The 20,457-nt window shown below is 38.7% G+C and overlaps 3 protein-coding genes across 6 annotated transcripts; 2 read left to right on the top strand and 1 right to left on the bottom strand.

Moving 5' to 3' along the window:
- Window positions 1–985: 985 nt before the first annotated feature.
- LOC135586128 (uncharacterized) lies at window positions 986–1,610 on the bottom strand. The gene is made up of 3 exons (XM_065107318.1): window positions 1,361–1,610; window positions 1,200–1,285; window positions 986–1,108 (listed from the first exon to the last, which is right to left on the bottom strand). The coding sequence occupies exons 1-3, from the start codon at window positions 1,608–1,610 to the stop codon at window positions 986–988; spliced, it is 459 nt and encodes a 152-aa protein (XP_064963390.1).
- A 667-nt stretch (window positions 1,611–2,277) lies between these two features.
- Window positions 2,278–6,322, top strand: LOC135600978 (E3 ubiquitin-protein ligase RHF2A-like). Of its 4 annotated transcripts, none has more exons than XM_065094169.1 (9): window positions 2,278–2,546; window positions 3,010–3,172; window positions 3,253–3,299; window positions 3,723–3,785; window positions 3,876–4,002; window positions 4,102–4,484; window positions 4,571–4,672; window positions 4,754–5,117; window positions 6,019–6,322. In XM_065094169.1, the coding sequence occupies exons 2-8, from the start codon at window positions 3,089–3,091 to the stop codon at window positions 5,064–5,066; spliced, it is 1,119 nt and encodes a 372-aa protein (XP_064950241.1). In that variant the 5' UTR covers window positions 2,278–2,546; window positions 3,010–3,088; the 3' UTR covers window positions 5,067–5,117; window positions 6,019–6,322. The 4 variants fall into 4 exon arrangements, with proteins under 4 accessions (XP_064950241.1, XP_064950240.1, XP_064950238.1 ...); XM_065094168.1 differs by having other exon boundaries at window positions 2,279–2,546; window positions 3,010–3,150; window positions 4,102–4,463; XM_065094166.1 differs by having other exon boundaries at window positions 2,280–2,546; window positions 3,010–3,150.
- Window positions 6,323–7,835: 1,513 nt separating this feature from the next.
- On the top strand, window positions 7,836–19,757 carry LOC103975998 (nuclear pore complex protein NUP1). Its single transcript, XM_065094161.1, has 9 exons — window positions 7,836–8,216; window positions 11,576–11,622; window positions 12,598–12,751; window positions 13,106–13,365; window positions 14,055–14,357; window positions 14,452–14,541; window positions 15,226–15,948; window positions 16,065–16,495; window positions 17,589–19,757. The coding sequence occupies exons 1-9, from the start codon at window positions 7,955–7,957 to the stop codon at window positions 19,300–19,302; spliced, it is 3,984 nt and encodes a 1,327-aa protein (XP_064950233.1). The 5' UTR covers window positions 7,836–7,954; the 3' UTR covers window positions 19,303–19,757.
- Window positions 19,758–20,457: the final 700 nt, after the last annotated feature.

The following is a 20,457-nucleotide window of genomic DNA, read 5'->3' as shown; positions in this document are numbered from 1 at the left end:
AGAAACCCTACATCACCTACGTACAACCACCATGATAGATGAGAAAAAAAAACAGATCGATAACATATACATACTCTTTAAATATTATACAATCAATAACATATTTTATAAACAGATTGTTCGAATATTATGCAACAATAACACATTTTCACAAGAAAAAAATACTAATAAATATATTTAAATATAAAACAGATCTGATACATCTTTACGATAAAAAATATTTAATTTTATAACATACTCTAATATAATTATATACATAAAAACTATAATTATATTATAATTATATAAAAAAATATTTAAACCAGAATCAAATAAATCAAGATTATATATATTTGAATGTCATTCAAAATTTTTTTATCTAACATGCAAACAAACAAGCGTTAGATTCAAAAACTACAACGATATTAATTTATAAAAAAATTATTTTTTTTCTCTATTCTTATCAATCACAAGAACTATCATTCATAAGAACTAACTAAAGAAGATCAAAAATAAATATCTAAATATTTTTTATAAACAAAAACAGACGATTTATAATGATTATTAACAAAATATTTTTCATCAAAATTGTCTCCAATGAATAATACCATAATAAAAATTTTAATTTTTGATTTAATTACGTATATAATATATTTTACCTAATTAAATAAAATAAATTTATAATATATCTTATCTAATAAAATAATTAGTTTGTGTTTATGGCGTTCTATGATCCACCGTTTACAAAGAGATCACTCGAAGACACCATCATTCACACTACACAACAGAAGGTTCTAAATACATCCATTCGTTTCCAAATCTACCATTATCATCCAAGCTACGCTACGGATGATTTCCCTTGGGTGGCTTCACGATGAGGACGGGACATGTTGCGTGATGAGCACAGTAGTCGCTCACGCTGCCCAGGATTGCCCTGCGTCCAACAAAGGATCAAGGGTTTTTTTTTTTGGTTGAGGCATTTCATCAAACACATTCTTTAAGCATCTCACCTCCTGATCTTACTTAGACCGCGACTCCCCACCACAAGGAGGTCGGCTTGCATTTGTTCCGCGAACTGGCATATGATCTCCTTTGGATCCCCATCTACGATGACCATTTCCGCTTCGACCTATGCAGAAACCAGTTGACGATAAAGTACACGACCTCTGTGTAATTGATACAACGCGGAGACGATGACTTACTAGTTTGCTTCTGCAAACTTGCGTCGCTCTCTCGAGCAAATTGCGTGAGTTCTGCTCTTGCGCCCTTCTCACGGAGTCTATCACCGACGAGGTGGCATAAACGGCTGCAACAAGGCAAGACATGTAATTCTTGGTCATATTTTATTACTTCTCCCTGTAAACATGGTACTCTCTTGTACCGAAAAGAACAGAAAAAGAACGGTGATGGGGATCAGTCATGCATGGTCCAACTGGGTGCATGAAGTGCTGCAGTGGCTGCTGCGCGTGGATAAGGACGAGTCTGCCCAGCGATTCCGTCTTGTCCGGCACATCGCCGGCGGACGTGAAGAGATTATCGAGTGCCCATGAAAGCGCATATAAGCTCCCTTCGGTCTCCTCTACCGCCACCAACACCTTCATCTTCTTATCCTCACCACCTCCATCCGCCATCACCGGTGCTTGGCTCTCTTCCATGCCTCTCTCTCCCTTACCAGTCTCTTCGCTTCGGCCAACTTCAAAGCTCCGACTGCACCCTGTGGATTTTCTATATTAAAGTGGGGCCGGCGTGGACGGTGTCGTCGAGACTCTCGTGGAGAGGCGACACGGCCGCGGGTACGCGGCGGACATGCAGGAACATATCATTAAAGAAGACTGTGCCATGGATGGGATTAATTAAGAGCCAAAAATATCTTAATCCTCCAAGATAATAATAATGGAACATCGAACTCGTCCGCATCTCCAATTCTGCCCACGTTATTATATCTTCCGTGGCTCGGCCAACTCGTTCGAGAGAAGGGGCGTTATCGTCATTCCGCCTATAAAATAGGTTCTGTAGCTAATAATCGGGTCCAATTTAACGACCCAATCCAGCTAATGGGCTTTCGGGCTCGTCCCTCTCTCTGACACACGTTGGTCAAAAGCCGGACCGCCTCCGCTGCGACGCATTCGTCCACAGGGCGGAAAATGATACGCCCAGTCATTTAACGCACCCACGTCGACCGTTTACTCTTCGTTACCCGAGGGCTAATACACGAAACTGACCTAACGGGTCACGTCACCAACCGCTTCCGTTCCTTCAATATCTACCGATGACTGGGTAAACGGAAACGCGGTATGGATAGTTGGGAGACACCAAAACGCGAACCCTATCATCGCCTCATCGATCAATAGAAATAGTGAGTGAGGGAAGGAAACGACCGACATGCGGTCTCCTTTCCCTCTTTGTCTCTCTCTCCTCCTTTCCTCCTTCCCTCTCTAGGGTTTCTCGATCGGTGCCCAAGTGGTAGCGTCGCCGGCCGCCATAGCCTGCAGCGGGGTCTCGGTGTCTGTCGCGGTCAATCGCACCCGTCCCCCCCTCGGCTCCAATCTCAAGGCGATTCGTTGGAGGTACTGCTTCGATTGCTTGTCCGTCTCCGATTCTTTTCCTTCCTGGCTCCCCCGTCGATTCGTTTCCGCCTTTGATTTCACTCCATCCGGGCTCGATTCGTTGCCTCGTGGTCGATCGATCGCTTGTTTGCCGTTATTTTTTTCCTTAATTCTCTGGTTTTCATGGTTTGTGCGGAACAGTGGTAATTCCCTTATAATCATGGGGCTTTGTCTGTAAAGATGCTGTCTTTCGTCCTCGTTGATTTGGGTTTGTCATCTGCGTCGATTTGTAGTTAAAGATGATGCATATGGTTTAGATATGAGATTGAGATAGATGTGCCCTTGACGAAATCTATTTTTGTTTGATTTGATGATGGAAAAATCTTATATTGGGGAATTTTATTAGATTTTTACCAATATTTGGCTATTCTTGATTGTTTTATTGCCTTGCTTCTGTTTTTAATTAAGTGAGGTATTGATTTAGGGTTTGATAATGGACGAGACTGCAAAGATGGAGAGCCATCTATCATCAGCTGCGGCTTTTGTGGAAGGAGGAATTCAGGATGCTTGTGATGATGCATGCAGCATCTGTCTGGAAGCCTTCTGTGAAAGTGATCCTTCGACGGTATGCTGTTATGTATAAATATGTATGTATGAATATACATCTATGTGGTTGGTTGTAATAATACTTCTTCTCTTTTTATTGATTTTTGTCATTGTTCTTCAGGTTACTGGTTGCAAGCATGAGTTCCATCTACAGTGCATTCTTGAATGGTACGTCTGTGTTTTACACTATGTGATTACCGTTTTTCCTGAGTCACTGAAGTTGTTTACTACGTGCTTTTTTGAGCATGTGGACAACACTCCAATAAGTTAGTTGAAGGAAACAACCTTCTACTGTTAGACTCCAGCCATTTAAGGGAGTTATCTCATCTTATAGGATTGCTGGGGTGATTGGCCCAATTGTCTTGCATTCATTTTCCCATAGTAATTAAATAAATTTGGCCATTTTATTGGCCTTTCTTATTGGATATTGGTTATTGTTGGGTGTTGTCAATGTCAGAAGCTAGTTTCTTGTGCAATATTCGTTATTATTATTATTATTATTATTATTATTATTATTCTTGTTTTCCCTTGATATTTATTCATTGTTTCAAACACATTTCATCAATATTTCTTCAATTTATTCATGATTAGGTGCCAGAGAAGCTCTCAGTGTCCTATGTGTTGGCAGTCAATCAGTTTGAAGGATTCCACCAGGTTCACATAAATCAAATTAACCTTGCAGATTATGCTTAGTCTTCTGTTACAACTAAAAGGCTCTTTTTTACCTGATGTCGATTGTCTCAGCCAAGAACTATTGGAGGCTGTAGAGCGGGAAAGGAACATTAGACTTAACCATGCACGGACTACCACCATTTTTCATCATCCAGCACTTGGTGATTTCGAATTGCAGCATGTTGGTAGTTCCATAATGGTTTTGATATTTTTCTCCCGTGATTTGTTGCCTTTATGAATGGAAAAGCTAATTTTTCATGCCTTGGATGATAATTTCTTTCTCTCCTATTTATTGCAGTTGCCAGTTGGTGGAAGTGATGCTGAACTCGAAGAGCGTATTATTCAGCACTTAGCTGCTGCTGCTGCCATGGGAAGAGCTCACCACATTGCTAGAAGAGAAGGACGGGTCAGATCAGGTTCTCATGGTCGCCCACAGTATCTGGTTTTCTCTACAAATTCAAACACCCCTTCTGTGGGCTCGGTATCTGCCTCATCTGCTCCAATAGGAGAAAATGAATTAGCTCCTGCAATAATTGCTGCTGATTCATCAGCTACTGTAACTACTCCAGGAGAGGAACCTGCTGAAGTGACAAATGTTAGCCCAGCTCATGCTAGCCAGGTTCCTTTCTTGACGCCAGGTAGCAGCAGTAATCCACAAAGGTCCAGTATATCTAGTCCCAGGTGCAGTTTAGGATTGTATATTTGTAAATGTCTTGTATTGTTCACTTTTTGGTATAAGATTGTTCTGATCACTACTTTGTATTCAGGACACCTGCACAATCATCTCCGGTTAGCCAAGAACCAGGACCATCAGACTTCCAATCCTTCTCAGAGACTCTGAAATCTCGCCTTAATGCTGTGTCAATGAGGTACTCTGTAGCTCATCTGTTGTTTTTGGTATTCTGAAAATGTATATGCTGATTGTATCCCTTACATTTTCTTGCAATTAGGTACAAGGAATCTATTGCTAAGAGCACCCGAGGATGGAGGGAGCGGCTGTTTTCACGTAATAGTACTGTGGCAGATATTGGTTCTGAAGTCAGGAGAGAAGTTAATGCTGGAATTGCTACTGTGTCACGGATGATGGAACGCTTGGACACGAGGGAAACTAGAAGAATGTCTGGTGTGTCTGCTCCACCAAGTGATGAAGTGCACTCAGTTATGGAACCAACTAACGAGGGTGTTACTGCCAATCATGCTAACACTCATCCAAACAATAGTACTACGCCATCTTCTTGCATTGCAAGTTCAGGTCCCAATTAAGTTATGTCACAATTTCTGATGGTCGAACATGCTGCAGTTCCAAAATTAAAGGTATATACATATTGTTCTCCTTTTACATTGTTGATCCAGTTTGTCATAAACATAAGATAATTTATTGAAATTAACAATACCTTGCACATAGAATTGTTTCTGGCCTGGGCTTGTCTCAGTTAGGCTTAATACTAAAGCTGGCCAGACAATTTGACTGAAGCGAATACCATCCTTGGATTGGCTACTTTGTGTTGGTGACCAATGGGGTGGATGGTGCTGGATCTTCATCTCATAGAATGGAGGTTCACTGATGCTTCATGTACCAATGTAATAAAACTGGAGAGATAAAAAATGCTTGGTTTAGGTTGTAGTGATTGCCAGAGTTATCAGAACATTATGATTCCATTTAGAAATGAGGATTCAGACATGTCACATTGATCTACCAAACATAGATTTAGCAAGAAAAGAAAAATTGACTCTCAGGATCATTTTTTTCCTTTGTTTTGAAAGTTTCACCCGAGTGATATCAGATTTCTCATCCTTTTTTTCCTTTTCACTTCGAATATCTATATGTTGCTGACAAGAAGTTCATAGAAACAAAGTTTCTACCATCAGCCATGCAACTGTAGAATTTTGTTGATAATTTATTCTTTGTTGATCATTTTTTAGCCCTGATATGTTCCCACGAAACCAATCAATCACAGGTTAAATTTTTAATTTCATGTGCATACATTGTAACTCAGAAGTTGCTGATACATGTGATGGTCTTGCTTTTTGGTATGATAATATGACCTGTCAAGTGTGAACCTTCAATATTTTCTTCAAATCGCCCTCCTTTTGATTTGGTTTTCTTTTTCTTAGCAAGAAATGTGATAAATAAATTGGCCTAATGTCAGTATTCAAGTCCTTAATACATGTATTATTAGAGAACTGTTAACTTTGGTTTCTATGGTATCATCAGGCCGTCAAAAGTACACTGTGGAAGCTACAGGTGCTATGCTTGGGAAGGTCCTAGCATTTGTTAGAAAGTAGGACAAGAGCATAAAGGAGATCACTTCAAAATCTATTTGGATTTGATATGTTTGCTATCAGCTGTGTAAAGCTGCTGTTGATAGAGAAACTCTTTGACAGTAATAATGTGTACAATACTCTAGCGCAAGGTTATGATGCAGTATTCTGACAAAAACCAAGCTTTTCTATGTTTGGATGTAATAGCCTTGTTGATGATCTGCTGAATCAAACTACTAGATTGTCTTGCAGTTTTACTAATTACCAACCCTCCAAAAGCCCCAAAGATGTCATTGTTTTCTTCGGCTCAGGTGGAGCGAGGGGATGATTTTGGGGATCGGAATGCCAACCCTGTTGTTACCTCGATCACCCTCTCATTGAATTGTGTTGGTCATTGTTCTTAATTTGCATCGTATGCTTGTTTGATGGATGCATTATTTAATGTTTAGCATGATGGGCAAAGGATTGATTGCGTAGTATCAGTTGCTCCACCTTCCTCTTATCAAGTGTGGCACACGGTTGCAATAGTATTAGTACCGCTGCGTCATCTACGAATCTTAATATGATATGTGGCAACTCGGTCCATCTAAATAATGTACATACCAGTAATCTTCTGTGTTTTATATATTTCATTCTATGTTAGCTTGTTATGCTTCTAGTAATAAATAATTGAGATCTGGTTCTCATATACGTAAGAATGGATGGTTGGGATCATTTAAGCTAATATTCATTTCCTTTTTCCGTTTTTGGATTGCATGGCTTTGTATAAGCTACGACTTACGCGTCACGGTGGAAACCCAGCGGATTCAGGTGCCAAATGCGTGTATGGTAGAGCAGTCAAATGTATGTTTATAATATATCTATATAAATATGCATACCGTGTCATCCATATCCTCTTTTCTCCGATAGGTTCAGACAAACAGGTGGATTCAGGTTGAGGATTGCAATAAGCGTGTTCCTTTTTGGGGAAAAAAATCCCATTTAATGGGACACTCATGAAGATTCTCTCCTTCTCCCTTATCATAATCCGATCGATTGGTATGTGGGTCTCCTTCACAGGTAGTGTTTTTAATACCTGTCACATACCAAGACATTGTTCACTCGGAGAAGCTAACGAGCTCAAAGTCGAGCACCAAATTGGTACCGACAATACGGTGTGGGGTGGCTATTTGAGTAGTTCGTCGACGGAACATCTGTCTCGTCTGAAATGTAAGTCACTGTCAGTTAGTAGAATACGTCACTTGGAATTTACTGCGCCGAACACAAGTAGAAGTGTGAATAAGGGCCACTAATCCCAGAAATAACGAGTAGATCAAGTGCAGCAGAACCAAATTCGATGTGCTTTGAGATCCGTGCCAACAACAAGATCCAGAGGGGCGCCTCATCGAAACCGCAAGGAGAGATGGGGCCCGCTCCCTGAACCGCGTTCAAGTTGATGTACCGGAGATTCTCCTGCCCCTAGGCGGACCTGCCAAGTAGCCTCGGAGCGAGGTGGAAATGACCTCGCTTGTGGGCCCCGGTTGCTAAAGCTAGCAACTATCATCCCTTCACTTTCGTTCTAAGAATTGGCCAATGAGATGAAGCAAAGTGTTCTGGGTACAAACTCCGGGTCCAAAATTTTGCGTATCCGACTCGACTGAGGTCCACCGCTCAAGTGCCGAGGAATACGTATACGGCCGTATCCCGTATGCATACGGCCGCGCCGTCGTATGCGGTTCTTCTGGTTCGGTCCTCCTTCCCCCCATTTCTTCTCGCTTCGCCCCCCCACCACCCTATATCTGCTCTCCTTGCGAACCCAGAGCCGAATCCTTCTCTTCTTCACGCCCCCAGTCCCTCTTCCCCTCTTCATCCAAGCCCTCTTCGTGTTGGAGATTCGACCGCTTCGTCCCATGGCGGCGTACGAGGGCGGCGGCGGCGGGATCGGGGGGAAGTTCCCGAAGCGCCCCTTCCGGCGGGCCCCCGCGACTCCGTACGAGCGGCCTCCTGCTGCCGTGCGGCCCGCTCGCGGCCACCCCGCGGAGACTCGGGGAAACGGGTGGCTGTCCAAGCTCGTGGACCCCGCCTCCCGGATCATCGCCTGGAGCGCCTCCCGCCTCTTCTCCTCCTCCGTTTTCCAGAAGCGGCTAGGTCCTCCACCGGCTGCTGCGTCACGTATGGTCCTTCCCCTTTTTTCTTGCTCTTTTCCTTGGTTGCCTCGTCCTCAGATCTCACGATTAGGGTTCTTGTTTTTAGGGTTTTTGTTCGGATTTTGCTGTTTTCTTGGATTTGTAGTGTTTTTGTTCATTGTGATTGACCAGCAAGTTTCCTTTTTTCTTAGAAGTCCCTGTTCTGGATGCAAACCGTCTTCTTTGTTTGGGTACTCGATCTCTTGCATTATGCTTCGATCACCTTGGAACTTGGTGGCGTTGTTGTATCAACAAAGATGGAATTTTTGAAGAAATATGGATTGCCAAGTCCTCGTTTAGCTTTTAGGATATTTTGGTAGCTTCTATTAGCGTACTCTGTAGAGTTCTTTTTGTATGTATACGGTACATGGACTGCGCGATTTTTGCTTGATGAAAGTTCGCAAACATGTTCTCCTTGGTCTTATATGTTTCTGACTTTGGTTATTTTGCAAGACTAGTACCGTTTTCTTGTAGTATCCTATTAAGCGGCTGGCTTTTCAGTAACCTTGTCTTGTTTCTTTTATGCCTCTGATGCTCTACCTCTTGCTTATGATAGCCCATGTAGGTTCTAGTATGTCATTATATTTCATTGCCAATTCTACGTTTGAGCCTTTTTTTGGTTCTCTGGAGAATCTGCAGTTTCTTTATCATCATTTTCTGTTCTCATTTTCATGATAAATTCTAATTTCCAAGCTGTTATAAGACGTGTTTTTTGTGGGGGCATCAAACAATTTTCACAGATATATGTCAATTTAACTAGAGTCAACTTAGTACTTAGTTTTGCTGTGAAAACTATGTACAGCCCAGGTGTAGAAACTAGCTCATATAATCATAGAAAGAGAATTCTGCTTAGTTCGTGCAGCCAATGGTCGTTATACTTGGATCTGGTTAGACTTCTGTCTCTGATGTATATCTCTGGGTGTGTTGTGATGAACTAAGTGAACAATTTCACAAGATCATGTTTGACTAACTGCTTCAACTGGAGAATTACCTGTATGGAAAATTCATCAGTTCATCAATTCATCATATGATGTTCGATGCATATGCTGACTTAATTTTTCATCATGCTTTAGTCTATAACTAGTCACTCTCGACATAAGTCTTCGCTTGCTACTAAATTTTTAAAAGAGTTGCCTTGTGGAAAATGATAGGCATATTCTACAGTTTAACTGAATAAGAATCTTCTCTATGATCTGGACTTGAGTAAGAAAATGAATGTAAAAATTACCTTGGTTGTGGTGAACTTTGTCCTTAAGAGACAGTAGCTACAATGAAGGAACCATTTATTAAGATGGGTTGTGTCCAGAATGCTTTTCTAGCAATTGTTGACAAACCTTGACTTCCTTTATAAAAAGTATGTCATTGAGTTAGAAGGATGGTCCAATTGCATTTGGCATCATTGGTTCAATCCATAATAAGGACAAATATGGTAAAAGCAGAGAGAAAAGACAGATTCCTATAAAATACATAATTATTGATAGGAATTCAAGGCCTAAGCAAACTATGCAATCCCAATATACTGCAATTCTTGTGTTAATGGAATTGCAAACTGTGATAATCTTAAAAACTATACATACCATGCAAGTTGTGTGATTTTGGTCAGGTCAATACCTTTGATATACCAATTTGGACTCATTTGGTAATCGAATATCTGATCTCGAAGTAGCTTCAATTGGGCAACCTCTGTTATGAAATAACTTTTGACCCAAAGGCTAAACTGCATTATCTGTGGTTAGGTAGTCTTCTCTGCATCTATATAGGATTTTAATTATGAGTCATCTGTCAGATAAGGCATGATTAGGTTGAGGTGATAAGTTTAGCTTTAACTATGTGTCATTCGGTTCACTCGTTAGTCTTATTAATCACATCAACTTATGTTCAAATTGGTCAGATCGTGGACCTTGAACCTGAATAGACTTTTGAATCAAGATGAACGCGAGTCCATCTGCCTCTGCCTGAAGCTTGGAAAAATCAATTTGAAGCGCTTCCCCCTTTTTTCTTTCGTCCAATGTCTTCTCGTGCCTTCTCTCTGTGTTTGATCCTAATATACTTCTATCTTCTGAAGATTATAATTGTACTGTACTTTTTGTGTATTGTCATTGCATACTTTCATATTGCAAAAAGAAATATTCTGACTTTACTTCTGGAATGTGCAAATTATTGTCATTTGTTTACCTGAATATTATAAAGAGAATAAGTATTTTTTTCATCAAAATATTCTACTTACAATCTAAGCCTTTTCTCCTTCATGTGGAGTCTAATAAAGTCAAATTTAAAACTGAGAATGTTCTAATCTTATGATGTACTAGAAAAAAGGTGTTAAGTCCAAAGGCCAAAGTAAACCAATGTGACAACTAGTAAGCACATCTTCAACCCAAATTCTACTGATGCTCTCTGTATTGTATCTTCTTTCATGGTGGTGGAACGAAGCTGTTTATAATTACTTTTGGTATTAAAGTTCAGTTCTAATGAATGATTTATTGCTGTTGACGATTGTGAATGCCAATATTTTAAAGGAGAAAGATAATAAATGCTTCCATGTTTATTTTTTTGGTTTCATTATTGTGAGTTGCAAGGATAGGTTCTATACTGTTCTTAGTGCTTACATTTGTCATCTTTGTTCATCTATATTATTCATCCATCCCAAGGTATCATTTCCAGCATTTCTGTGGGGCAGGCCATACACATTAAGTGCATCCTGTACATGTATTATAATTGAGTTACTAATAGATACTCATCTGTCTCTTCTGTTGATTTGGTTCCATGCCTCCTGAATATAACTCTAGGTAAAGAAGGAGAGAATGCAAGGTCACCAGATGTTCTTTGTGGTTTTTCATTGGTTTAACTGTTTGAGTACTTTATTTTTATAAGACGAAGGGGATCTATTGAATTGAAAGCTTTCAGCACCGAAAACGTCTATTTTGATAGATACCCATAGCATGTTGATCAGTAAAATGCTTGTAGATGGCATTCTTCATTCTAGGTTGATATGATCTATGTAACAAGCTTTTACCCAGTGGTAGTTATTTCATTCCTGAAATAACGGTAATAGTTAGTTGCTTTAGTGATTCTGTTATCTTCTATATGCATTTTGGATTTAGAGGGTCATTCTTGATTTTATCTACACTGATAGTTGATTTCCACATATTTTAAATGTTAATTTGTTGTTTTTATGATTTTTGATTTATTCTTTTTTATGTTGTCATCATCTAATACTTTGTATCTTGCATTTTTCCATTAAGCTAGCTGGAAAACATATACATATTTAGTGTCCTCCATAGCCGCAATATGCATATGATGTTTTATTTCAACAAATTTATTGTCAAATGCATTTTGTTTTTGCAGAAGCAACTGCTAAATCTATGGAAGAAGTCTCCGAAGAACATTGTACTGTAAGAAAATTAAACAACTCGATTTTTTAGATATTAATTGAGATATTTTTGTGTACTAACCCACGTTTTTTGTTGCAATATTTTCATTAGCATTTTATGATTAAATTTAAGCTTGTTTCCAATTAGTTTTGATCTATATCTCTTCTGTCAAGAGTTGTTGTAAAGAATGTTAAATTCTCTTGTCATTAAATAAGTAGCTTTGACGTCATGATTATGACCACTTGCTTTGATTTTTTTCAGTTTGCCTTTAAGGTTCTTTTTGAGTAATAGCAATTGCTTTACCAAGCTTTAGTTATGATGTGCTGTATTAGGTTAAAAAATTTTCCTCCGACTTTCCACCGACATATTCAATGTGCAAAACTAACATCTTTGTGTTTCCTTAATACTAAATTTTCCATGTACTTTGAGATGTGTTCGATGTGGCCTTGTTTTTGTTGTTTCTTCAAGTCACTTGTCTTTATTGGATATAACCATACATGCGTGTGCAGTGATCGTTGATCTCCTTGTGGGCTATATGCTACTAAGTGTGGTGTCACCAGGGTTTTGAATTTTATTGCATGAGGGCATGCCAGTGACGTGTGTACCAACCATAATAAATTGGCACTGGTTGGCACATGTTGGCATGCCCTTGGCACAGGTCAGCACAGTAAGGAACAGCACCACTTGCAGCTGAACTTCATGATTTTGATGAAGTGGATAGGATATTTTTTAATACAACTTTTTAGTGATTGGTGTAATTGTTGAATTTTGCATCTTTGAGTTCATTTCAGTTGTTATGCGCTTATGCTTCATATGATAAATTTTAGTTGCTACTTGCTGTTCAGAATGCATGGTTACTAAGTAGCTTTTTTTTGTTAAATTGACATCGATTTGTGAAATTGAGCTTCTGGATCTTTCTGCATAACATATTATCTTTTGTTGTATTTTCTTCAATAACCTGTTATGTTCTATGACTTTACAAAGTTTTATTTACAGAAATCATTGCAAGAAGTGCAAGAACAACATCTTAATGTTGGAAATAATATAAATAGTTGTCCTAATGCTGGTGGCGCTCAACATGGAACCAATTCTTGTGTTGATGGAGTTCTTGATCTTGAGCAACTACTGAAGCAGAAAACTTTTACGAGGAAAGTATCTGCAATTTGGAACTGTCATTAAACACAGTTTGTTCATATTTTGGTGGAAGTAATTACTTTCAAAGTTCATTCATGTTGTTGCTAGATGCTGTGTGAATTATAAGCAATGATATCTCTCATGATACAACCACCACCATGTATCAATATCACTCTCATTTGACAAATGCATTTAATGATCTATTTAGTGATACAACATTTGTTGTTATCCTAATTTTATATTCACAAGTATGAAAGCATAACCAACCTAATTATCATAACTATTTTCTTCATATTGTACTCTATGAACTTCTCCTGTCTGTTGTTTTCTCCTGTTATTCTTACAAAAATTAGTCACTAATATGACAGGATTGAGTTTGATCGCATGACTCAATTGTTACGTTCAAGAACTGTAGAGCCAAGTACACCAGAAGTGGCTGTCAATTCTGGGAATAAAGAAATGGCAAATGTTCTATATCAAGCAAATAACAAGCAGCAGTGTGCTATTGAACCAACTCGTATACAACCGGCATCAAGTTATTATAAAAATGATAAGGAAGTTGTTTCAGAACAAGAAAAAAGGGGCATCATTGGGTTAAATGGAAATGATGCAACTCCAGTCAATTTGATTGTAAGATGTTTGTTCTTTGCTTCTCTTTCTAGGCACATGTCATAATCAATGCAAAGGATCATTTGAAATGCTGAAGCTGAAGGTTGTTTAGATTATTTCATCTGCTGCTGCAAACAACTTGCACTTTGTTGTGAATTCATGCTGCCTAGGTATTTTGTTTTGAAAATGCCATCCAGTTAAATTGAATCCTTCTGTAGTAGTCACAGATATGATGGACATACGGGAATGCTGCAGAAAATACGGATATGATCAAGAATATCAAGTCGCTCGCTTATTTTGCAGTCTGCTGGACACTTTGTTTTTGCCATAGTCTTATTTCCTTCTCAATTCTTACTTGCATGATTTGTGATTTTCTTTCTAAAATTTTCAAATTTAAAAGTTTATTGATTCTTCCTAAAGATGTAATTAATTGTGCATGTGCTTTTACTTGTTAACTAGTCTTGTATGGTTCACAACAAGCTTTTCTAGTCCAGTACTGCATTGGAGAACAATGTTAGATTGTTTCATGCTCTATAAATGCAAACCGTAGCTTTAAAAAGGGCTTCTTAACTTTAACTGAACATAAGTCAAAATAAATCATTTGGTATGTTAATTTTTCCCATTTCAAATTGATATTCAGTTCAAGTGAACCATGTATGAATAACTAATTTTAGCTGTTAATCTGAAGCTGTAGTTATCTTGCATTACAGGTTCCCAAGGAAGAAGCTGCCTTACCAACAGAAATTGCTAAGGCATATATGAGTTCAAGGCCTTTTAAAGTATCTCCTGCAAATCTAAGTGGGCAAAATAAATTATTTCGTGAAGATAAAGCTTTGCCAAGTGGTACACCATATGGAAATAAAATTTCTGATCGTCCAATGGCATTGAGATCTGCAGTCTGCATTTCTGGACCTCCTGAAACTAAACCGAGCAGCTATATAAGTCCAAAACTAAATGGCAGATCAGCAATTTATAAGATGTCTCGTTCTCCATACTTCAAGCCCCATTTGATGGTAGGCATAGATGCCACTTTATTCATATTTCTTATTTGTGTCACTGAGAAATATTGTGTCCCATTTCATAGAATCTTATTTGCTGTTGCTTTAGGGTGACAAGTTGTTGATGGATGGCTATGGTGGCCCCTCTTCATCAAGTCAATCAATGTCCACAAATATTATACATCCTGGTGGCAGACAGGTATCAGTCTTTTGCAGATATTGCTTGCATTTTGATGGCTTGTAGTAGCTAGCAAGGTTTTGGAATGCAGACCTGATGCTAATATATGTGCCCTATCAAATGGGTACATTACAGTCAGTGCACCAAAAACAATAATTGTTTGATAGTAGTACTTGGTCAGTTTGCTGTGGTAGTGGTATACTGCTATCCAATCGGATTGGTACGTCTTGGCAGTACAATCGGTATACCATGAAGCTTCAAACATGATTTTTGGTTTGATTAGTGATTTTTTCACGGTAGAGATCAATAGCAAGATAAATCCATGTCACCATCAGCCCAATAGTTGGTCCTTTACAGCTTGCTATTTGATCTTACAACAACTACACTTTCAAATCCTCTTCTGTAACCAAAACAAGAACACTTTACTCTTTTCATTTTGTTGTTTGGGTGAATTACTATTGTATTTTAGGTAAAAAATGTCATGTTATAAAGCAGTAGGTTCTACATGCAGACACTGAATTTTGTTAATATTGTAATGATTAACTGTTACCATTGATATGCTAGCAAATACACCTGGGTCGTGGCTGTCTCCTAGTAATTTTGTGGCCTGACATTCATGTTCATATCTTATATGTCATATAACTACAATTTGTTGGTCGTGTTCAATAAATTAATATAGGTACGTCTTTCTGTATTACCTGGCAGATGCTAAAAAGGAGGAGCTCAGTTTTGGATGATGATATTGGATCCTTTGGTCCAACTCGTAGGACTCGACAAAAGTCTAATTTGATGTCTCCATTGAAAAGCTCATACTCATCAGTGGGACATTTTCTGCCTTCTTCCTCAACTCATGTTGATCGAGGTTCTATAATTCCTAGGCAAAAGCTTTACCACCTGAATGAACAGAAGAACAATCATGCAGAGTCACAAGCTTCAGAAAATGGTGGGATGCCTATTGTTCCTGTTCCACTGCAGTCCAGTGAGATGGCTAGGAAAATATTACAGCAGCTTGATAAACTGGCCCCATCTCCAAAAGAGAAATCATCTAAACTGAAAATTGATACCAATGACTCGCCACATATGTTAACTCAGAACATGCTGGGTGGGCAGGCTCTCAAAAGCATGGAGGAAATTGATACATCTAAATTTTTGAATGTGCAAGTGAATGGCAGTTTGGAAGCTGCCAGTGATTCACACCAAGAAGGATATGCCATCTCTCATAAGAAAGACGAGACTGAAGAAAATGCCTACACAAAGCATGCTGTTAAAGGGGTTCAAGTTATATCTACAGCCTCTATTCTCAAGAAACCTAATTTAGTTGGCACAGAGGCCAAGCCTACTGTGACAACGGCTAATGTTGCTGTTGTTCCAGGTGCCGCTACTATTTTCACACGAAAGAAACCTTCCTTTCAGATGAGTGCTCCTGAGGTACATAACCATTACTGTATTCTGAATAAATTTCATGTGATTATTTCTGAATGTATTTGGGTAATCCATATCAGAGGATAACAATATGTTTTGTGCCTTATCTCTTTGTGTTTAAGGATCTCGACATGTTGGATGATGACAGTTATAATATAAAGAATTCTTCTAGTCCAGCTATTATTGTTGATAATAAATCAGAGTCGATCTCGGAGGTCGAGACTACACATGTTGCAAAAACTAATTTGGAGAAATCTGTAGAATCTTCCTCTATTGGTATGCATGTGTCTACAGCGATATTGGACAGAGATCCCCATAAGATCAACAATTGTTCAGGTGCTGATAAAATGGATGGATTCCCTTTTCCTGCTGTACCTGCTTCCAATTCTTTCAAATTACCATCAGTTTGTCCTATGTTAGTCACATCACTTGAGAAATCAGCTACACAGACTGAGGAAGTTTCTGCTTCTACAAGTAAAATTGTCTTGAATACTCATTCATTTGGATCTCCTTCAACTTATGCTGATTCTAGTGTCTCGAAATTTGCTGTGAGGTTAGTCTTCATTTTTATCATTCAGAGTTTGTCTTCTTAAGCAACGTTCATTTTTTGTTACATCAATATCTGAAAGTTCATATAACACAGCAAGCAAATATTTCCAATGTTAAGCACATTGGGTAATGATCATAACTTTTGAACTCATTGAGTAATGATCATAACTTTTGAACTTGTTTTCTTCCTAAATCCTTTTGGTCACATTTGAAAGCATTGAAGAAACAAGGTTACTAATATAATTGATGGGCCACAAAGCTTTGTTCGATTGGTATGGCAACATAATGCCCTTAAAATAGATAGAGGGTACATGAGACAACTAACCATTTGAAGTCTGGGAATAGGTCATTCTAGCCAGTTGAATTGTTCCCAGTTGAAGGTTTTAGAAGGATTTTACAAGAAAAGGATCAAATTACCCATGATCCTCTTAGTTTCATGGGGAAGATGGAATAAAATGGTCAGTTAAATGGATTTTCTTGGGAAATCATAACAAAATTTGCTTTTACGTAACTGAACAGTGAGGTCAGGAATTCTCCATGCTATGTTTCTAGTTTTCAATTATTAGACTATGCTGACCATATCGTGCTTATCTGACTTCATAATGATGAAACACTAGCTACTTCTGGAGAAGTATTTTATTGCCTAGATTTATTCTGTATTATTGACATTATCGTATATTGCTCGAAAGGATTCTTTGTTTTGCCTCCTTATATGGTTGAGTTGGTGGTGTTATTACTATTATACTGTTTTAGTGGTCATTCTTGTCTTGAATCTTCTTATATATCTCTGACAAAATTTGTCATCTGCAAGCACTTATTTTATTCATGCCTTTGTTTTTTGCTTGCAAGGAAGAAAAAAGTTACTGTTGTGTTCTTGCTGTACATGATGTTGGCTGAGTATATTTACAGTTATTAAGTTCCTATTTTTAATTATTGGAAAATTAATAATAGAAAATTATTACAAAACTAAAACATATCTGAGGATGTAGTATTGTTTAACCATGCTATCGATTTCCTTCTACATTTATGTTTTTTCTATTTGTAACTATTATGTAGAGTCTGTAGCTTCTAACTCGGACTATATGGTTGGTGTTTAGTAATGCTACCACAACAGATGTATTAGAAGGCTCAAATTCAGGCGAAGTTGGTAAAACCATGAAAGGTGGAGACTCGTTCAATGCATGTGGAAGTGCTGCATCCTCAGGCTTGTCAACTTTAACTAGCTCAGGCATAAACGTTTTTGGAGTTTCAACAACTTCTAAACTAAATGATGAAGCTGCTTCTTTGACCTCAACCACATCTTTGGTTCCTGATGCTTCAGTCATGGCATCGGATTCTTCGTGTCCATCAGGTTTCTCTACCAGCATCAGCACGATGCCTAGTCCTTCAATTGCTGTCTCACATGCTGCACCTGCTTTGTCGACGATCTCCTCATTCCAGTTCAATACTTGTGGTTCTCTTGGTGCTTCTAGTCCAGTTATTTCGTCAACAGAAAAATGTGGGCCAGCCAACTTGATTGAGTCTGATAAGTCATCCACTTTCAGCATAAGCAGCTCCGCCACTCTGGGTACATCTGCTGCAACATCAGTATCTGTGAGCATGATCAATAGCTCATCTGCTCTGCCCGTATCACCGTTGTTTAGTACAGCCAGTGATTTTTTGGCTGGGGCGACGTCTTCGTCTTTCTCAACTTCATCGTCTGGACTCTTCAGTTTTGGTGCATCATCACAGTCTAGTGGTGCCAACTCATTGGTTTTTAGTAACAATCCTCAAAACTTGACAAAATCTGGTGACACAGCTGGATCTACTTTTAGCACTCAGCTAGCAGTGTCTGGAACAGGGATGTCAAATCCGTTGCCAAGCTCATCTGGTACATTTGGTTCATCAACTCCGGTGCCAATATTTGGTTCAAGTGGCACACTCTCATCAGGTTCTGCAAGCTCATCGTTTGGTTTCTCAACTGCTACCAAACCTCTTTGTTCAAGTTCTAGCTTCTCTTTTTCCTCTGTTACTGGATCATCTTCCAACTCCGGCAGCATTAGTACATTTGTGCCAGCAACAAATTTTGGTTCGAGTTCCAGCTTTCCTTTTTCCGGTGCTACTGTTTCCTCTCTAGGTGCTGGCAACAGCAACTCCCTTGTATCAACTCCACCTTTTGGTTCAAGCAGCTTTTCCTTTTCAACAGGCGGTACTTTGTCGACCAAGTTTGGTGACAACAATTCCACTGTAGGAGGTACAGGCATTGCCTTGTTCAGTTCCAGTTCCCAATCATCCCAGTCATCAGTGTCTGGCTCCACTTTTGGCTCGACAACTTCTGCCCCAGCTACAGGGTTTCCATTTGCATCAGCTCCTTCAGGAAGTTCACCTTTCACGTTTGGTGCGTCAGTGCCAGCATTTTCATTCACTTCAATTGGAAACACAAATTCATCAACTTCTTCTGCACAGCCTGTGTTTGGAGTGCCAAATCAGATAGCTAGTTTGAATTCACCTGGAAATGATCAGATGAATGTTGAGGATAGCATGGCTGATGATCCTGCCCAGTCCTCTATTCCTCCAGCAGCGACATTTGGACAGCCCAATTTACTTGCATCCTCGAACTTCATGTTCGGTGCCCCAGCTGCTCCTGGTGGGCTATCAACCTTTCAATTTGGCAGCCAGCAGAATAGTTTCATTCCTCAGAGCCAGTCTCCATTCCAACAGTCTGGAAATGCAGATTTTGCAGGAGGAAGCTTTTCTTTGGGAAGTAGCGGGGGTGAGAAATCTGGTCGAAGAATTGTGAGAGTAAGACGAGATAAGCACAGGAAAAAGTAAGAAGAGCTAAAAAAATGATATAATTAAGATGCATTTGCGGCTCTTGCTTGTTAGATTTTGCTTATTATTTGATAGCAAAGAATTCTTAAGGAAAGAAGTGCTATATGTCTCCGTCAAAGTGCATGATCTCTGGAATGTGGGCGAATTGTCCTTGGCATTGAAATTTCAGAACACTTGAGACTTCACCCTTTTCTTTAGCATATTATGGTTTTCCAGCTTTCTTCAGCCTATATTGTTGCAGTTTTGGTTTAGTGGTAGACAGCATGCAGGACTGTTGCACTTTGGACTGTTGTCGAGGATAAGCTTCTGCTGTTGGTATGCTTGTATTAATAATTGTATTGTTGAAGTCCCAACATAATTTTTGATGTAATCTGTATCACATCCTGGCAATTTTGGCTTGTGAGAATTGAAGATTTGTAGTCTTATTTTACATTCTATGATTACTATTGAACGAATGTTATGTTTTTGCCAAAAGATTCACATGGTCTACTGCCTCTGGCATCATCACCCGTCAAACACCAACAAAAGCAAATAAAGTTGTATTTTTTATTTGCAAGGGCTTGACAAATTAATTCATTTTGAATTTCTAGGTTCAATCTTTATTCTTGTGCATATTCTGTTGAAGGCTTATTTTAAAATTTCACAAAGCATAGCTAAGTTGAAGGATAACCTGTTGTGTTCTTATCATCATCATAGTTGATTTTTTTTGTTTGGATAGATAGCTTTCAGAAAGATCATCATTTTTGGTGCTAATTCATGCATACATGTCTTTTAGTTGTATTTTATGTTTTTTCTTCAAGTCTCATATGTAAAGAATTTTAACTGTATGGTCAATGTCATGTACAGATACAATTCATGCTATGGTTTTACGATTAGGATTCCTGGTATTTTTAATTTGCATTTGGTTATGGTGGATGAGAATATGTGTCTTCTACAGTAAAGTATTAGGGTATGGATGGCACAAACTAACTTGGATTGAATCGATTATATGAAGCTAGTCTTGCAAGCCTTAGTGAATGAACCATGACATCTGGATAGTCCTGTACAACCATGAATTTTGTTGGAGACATCCAAGATATGTTAATCAGATGTTAAGTGACAATTGAAACAATGTACTGAGAAGTCAACATTCTGTTTCATGTGGCTTCATTACAG

Source organism: Musa acuminata, chromosome BXJ1-2, assembly GCF_036884655.1.
Source record: "Musa acuminata AAA Group cultivar baxijiao chromosome BXJ1-2, Cavendish_Baxijiao_AAA, whole genome shotgun sequence".
Classification (NCBI taxonomy): Eukaryota; Viridiplantae; Streptophyta; class Magnoliopsida; order Zingiberales; family Musaceae; genus Musa; species Musa acuminata.
The sequence above is the reverse complement of the archived record's forward strand: the minus strand, read 5'-3'. Positions and strand labels throughout refer to the sequence as shown.

Coding starts and splice junctions, on each gene's coding strand:
- LOC135586128 (XM_065107318.1), bottom strand. CDS start 1,610: ATGGCGGATGGAGGTGGTGAGGATAAGAAGATGAAGGTGTTGGTGGCG. Junction 1,286..1,360: donor TTCTTTTTCTGTTCTTTTCG/GTACAAGAGAGT, acceptor GCCTTGTTGCAG/CCGTTTATGCCACCTCGTCG. Junction 1,109..1,199: donor TGCTCGAGAGAGCGACGCAA/GTTTGCAGAAGC, acceptor GTTTCTGCATAG/GTCGAAGCGGAAATGGTCAT.
- LOC135600978 (XM_065094166.1), top strand. CDS start 3,019: ATGGACGAGACTGCAAAGATGGAGAGCCATCTATCATCAGCTGCGGCT. Junction 3,786..3,875: donor AGTTTGAAGGATTCCACCAG/GTTCACATAAAT, acceptor CGATTGTCTCAG/CCAAGAACTATTGGAGGCTG. Junction 4,485..4,570: donor TCCAGTATATCTAGTCCCAG/GTGCAGTTTAGG, acceptor CTTTGTATTCAG/GACACCTGCACAATCATCTC.
- LOC103975998 (XM_065094161.1), top strand. CDS start 7,955: ATGGCGGCGTACGAGGGCGGCGGCGGCGGGATCGGGGGGAAGTTCCCG. Junction 13,366..14,054: donor CAACTCCAGTCAATTTGATT/GTAAGATGTTTG, acceptor CTTGCATTACAG/GTTCCCAAGGAAGAAGCTGC. Junction 16,496..17,588: donor GTCTCGAAATTTGCTGTGAG/GTTAGTCTTCAT, acceptor GTTGGTGTTTAG/TAATGCTACCACAACAGATG.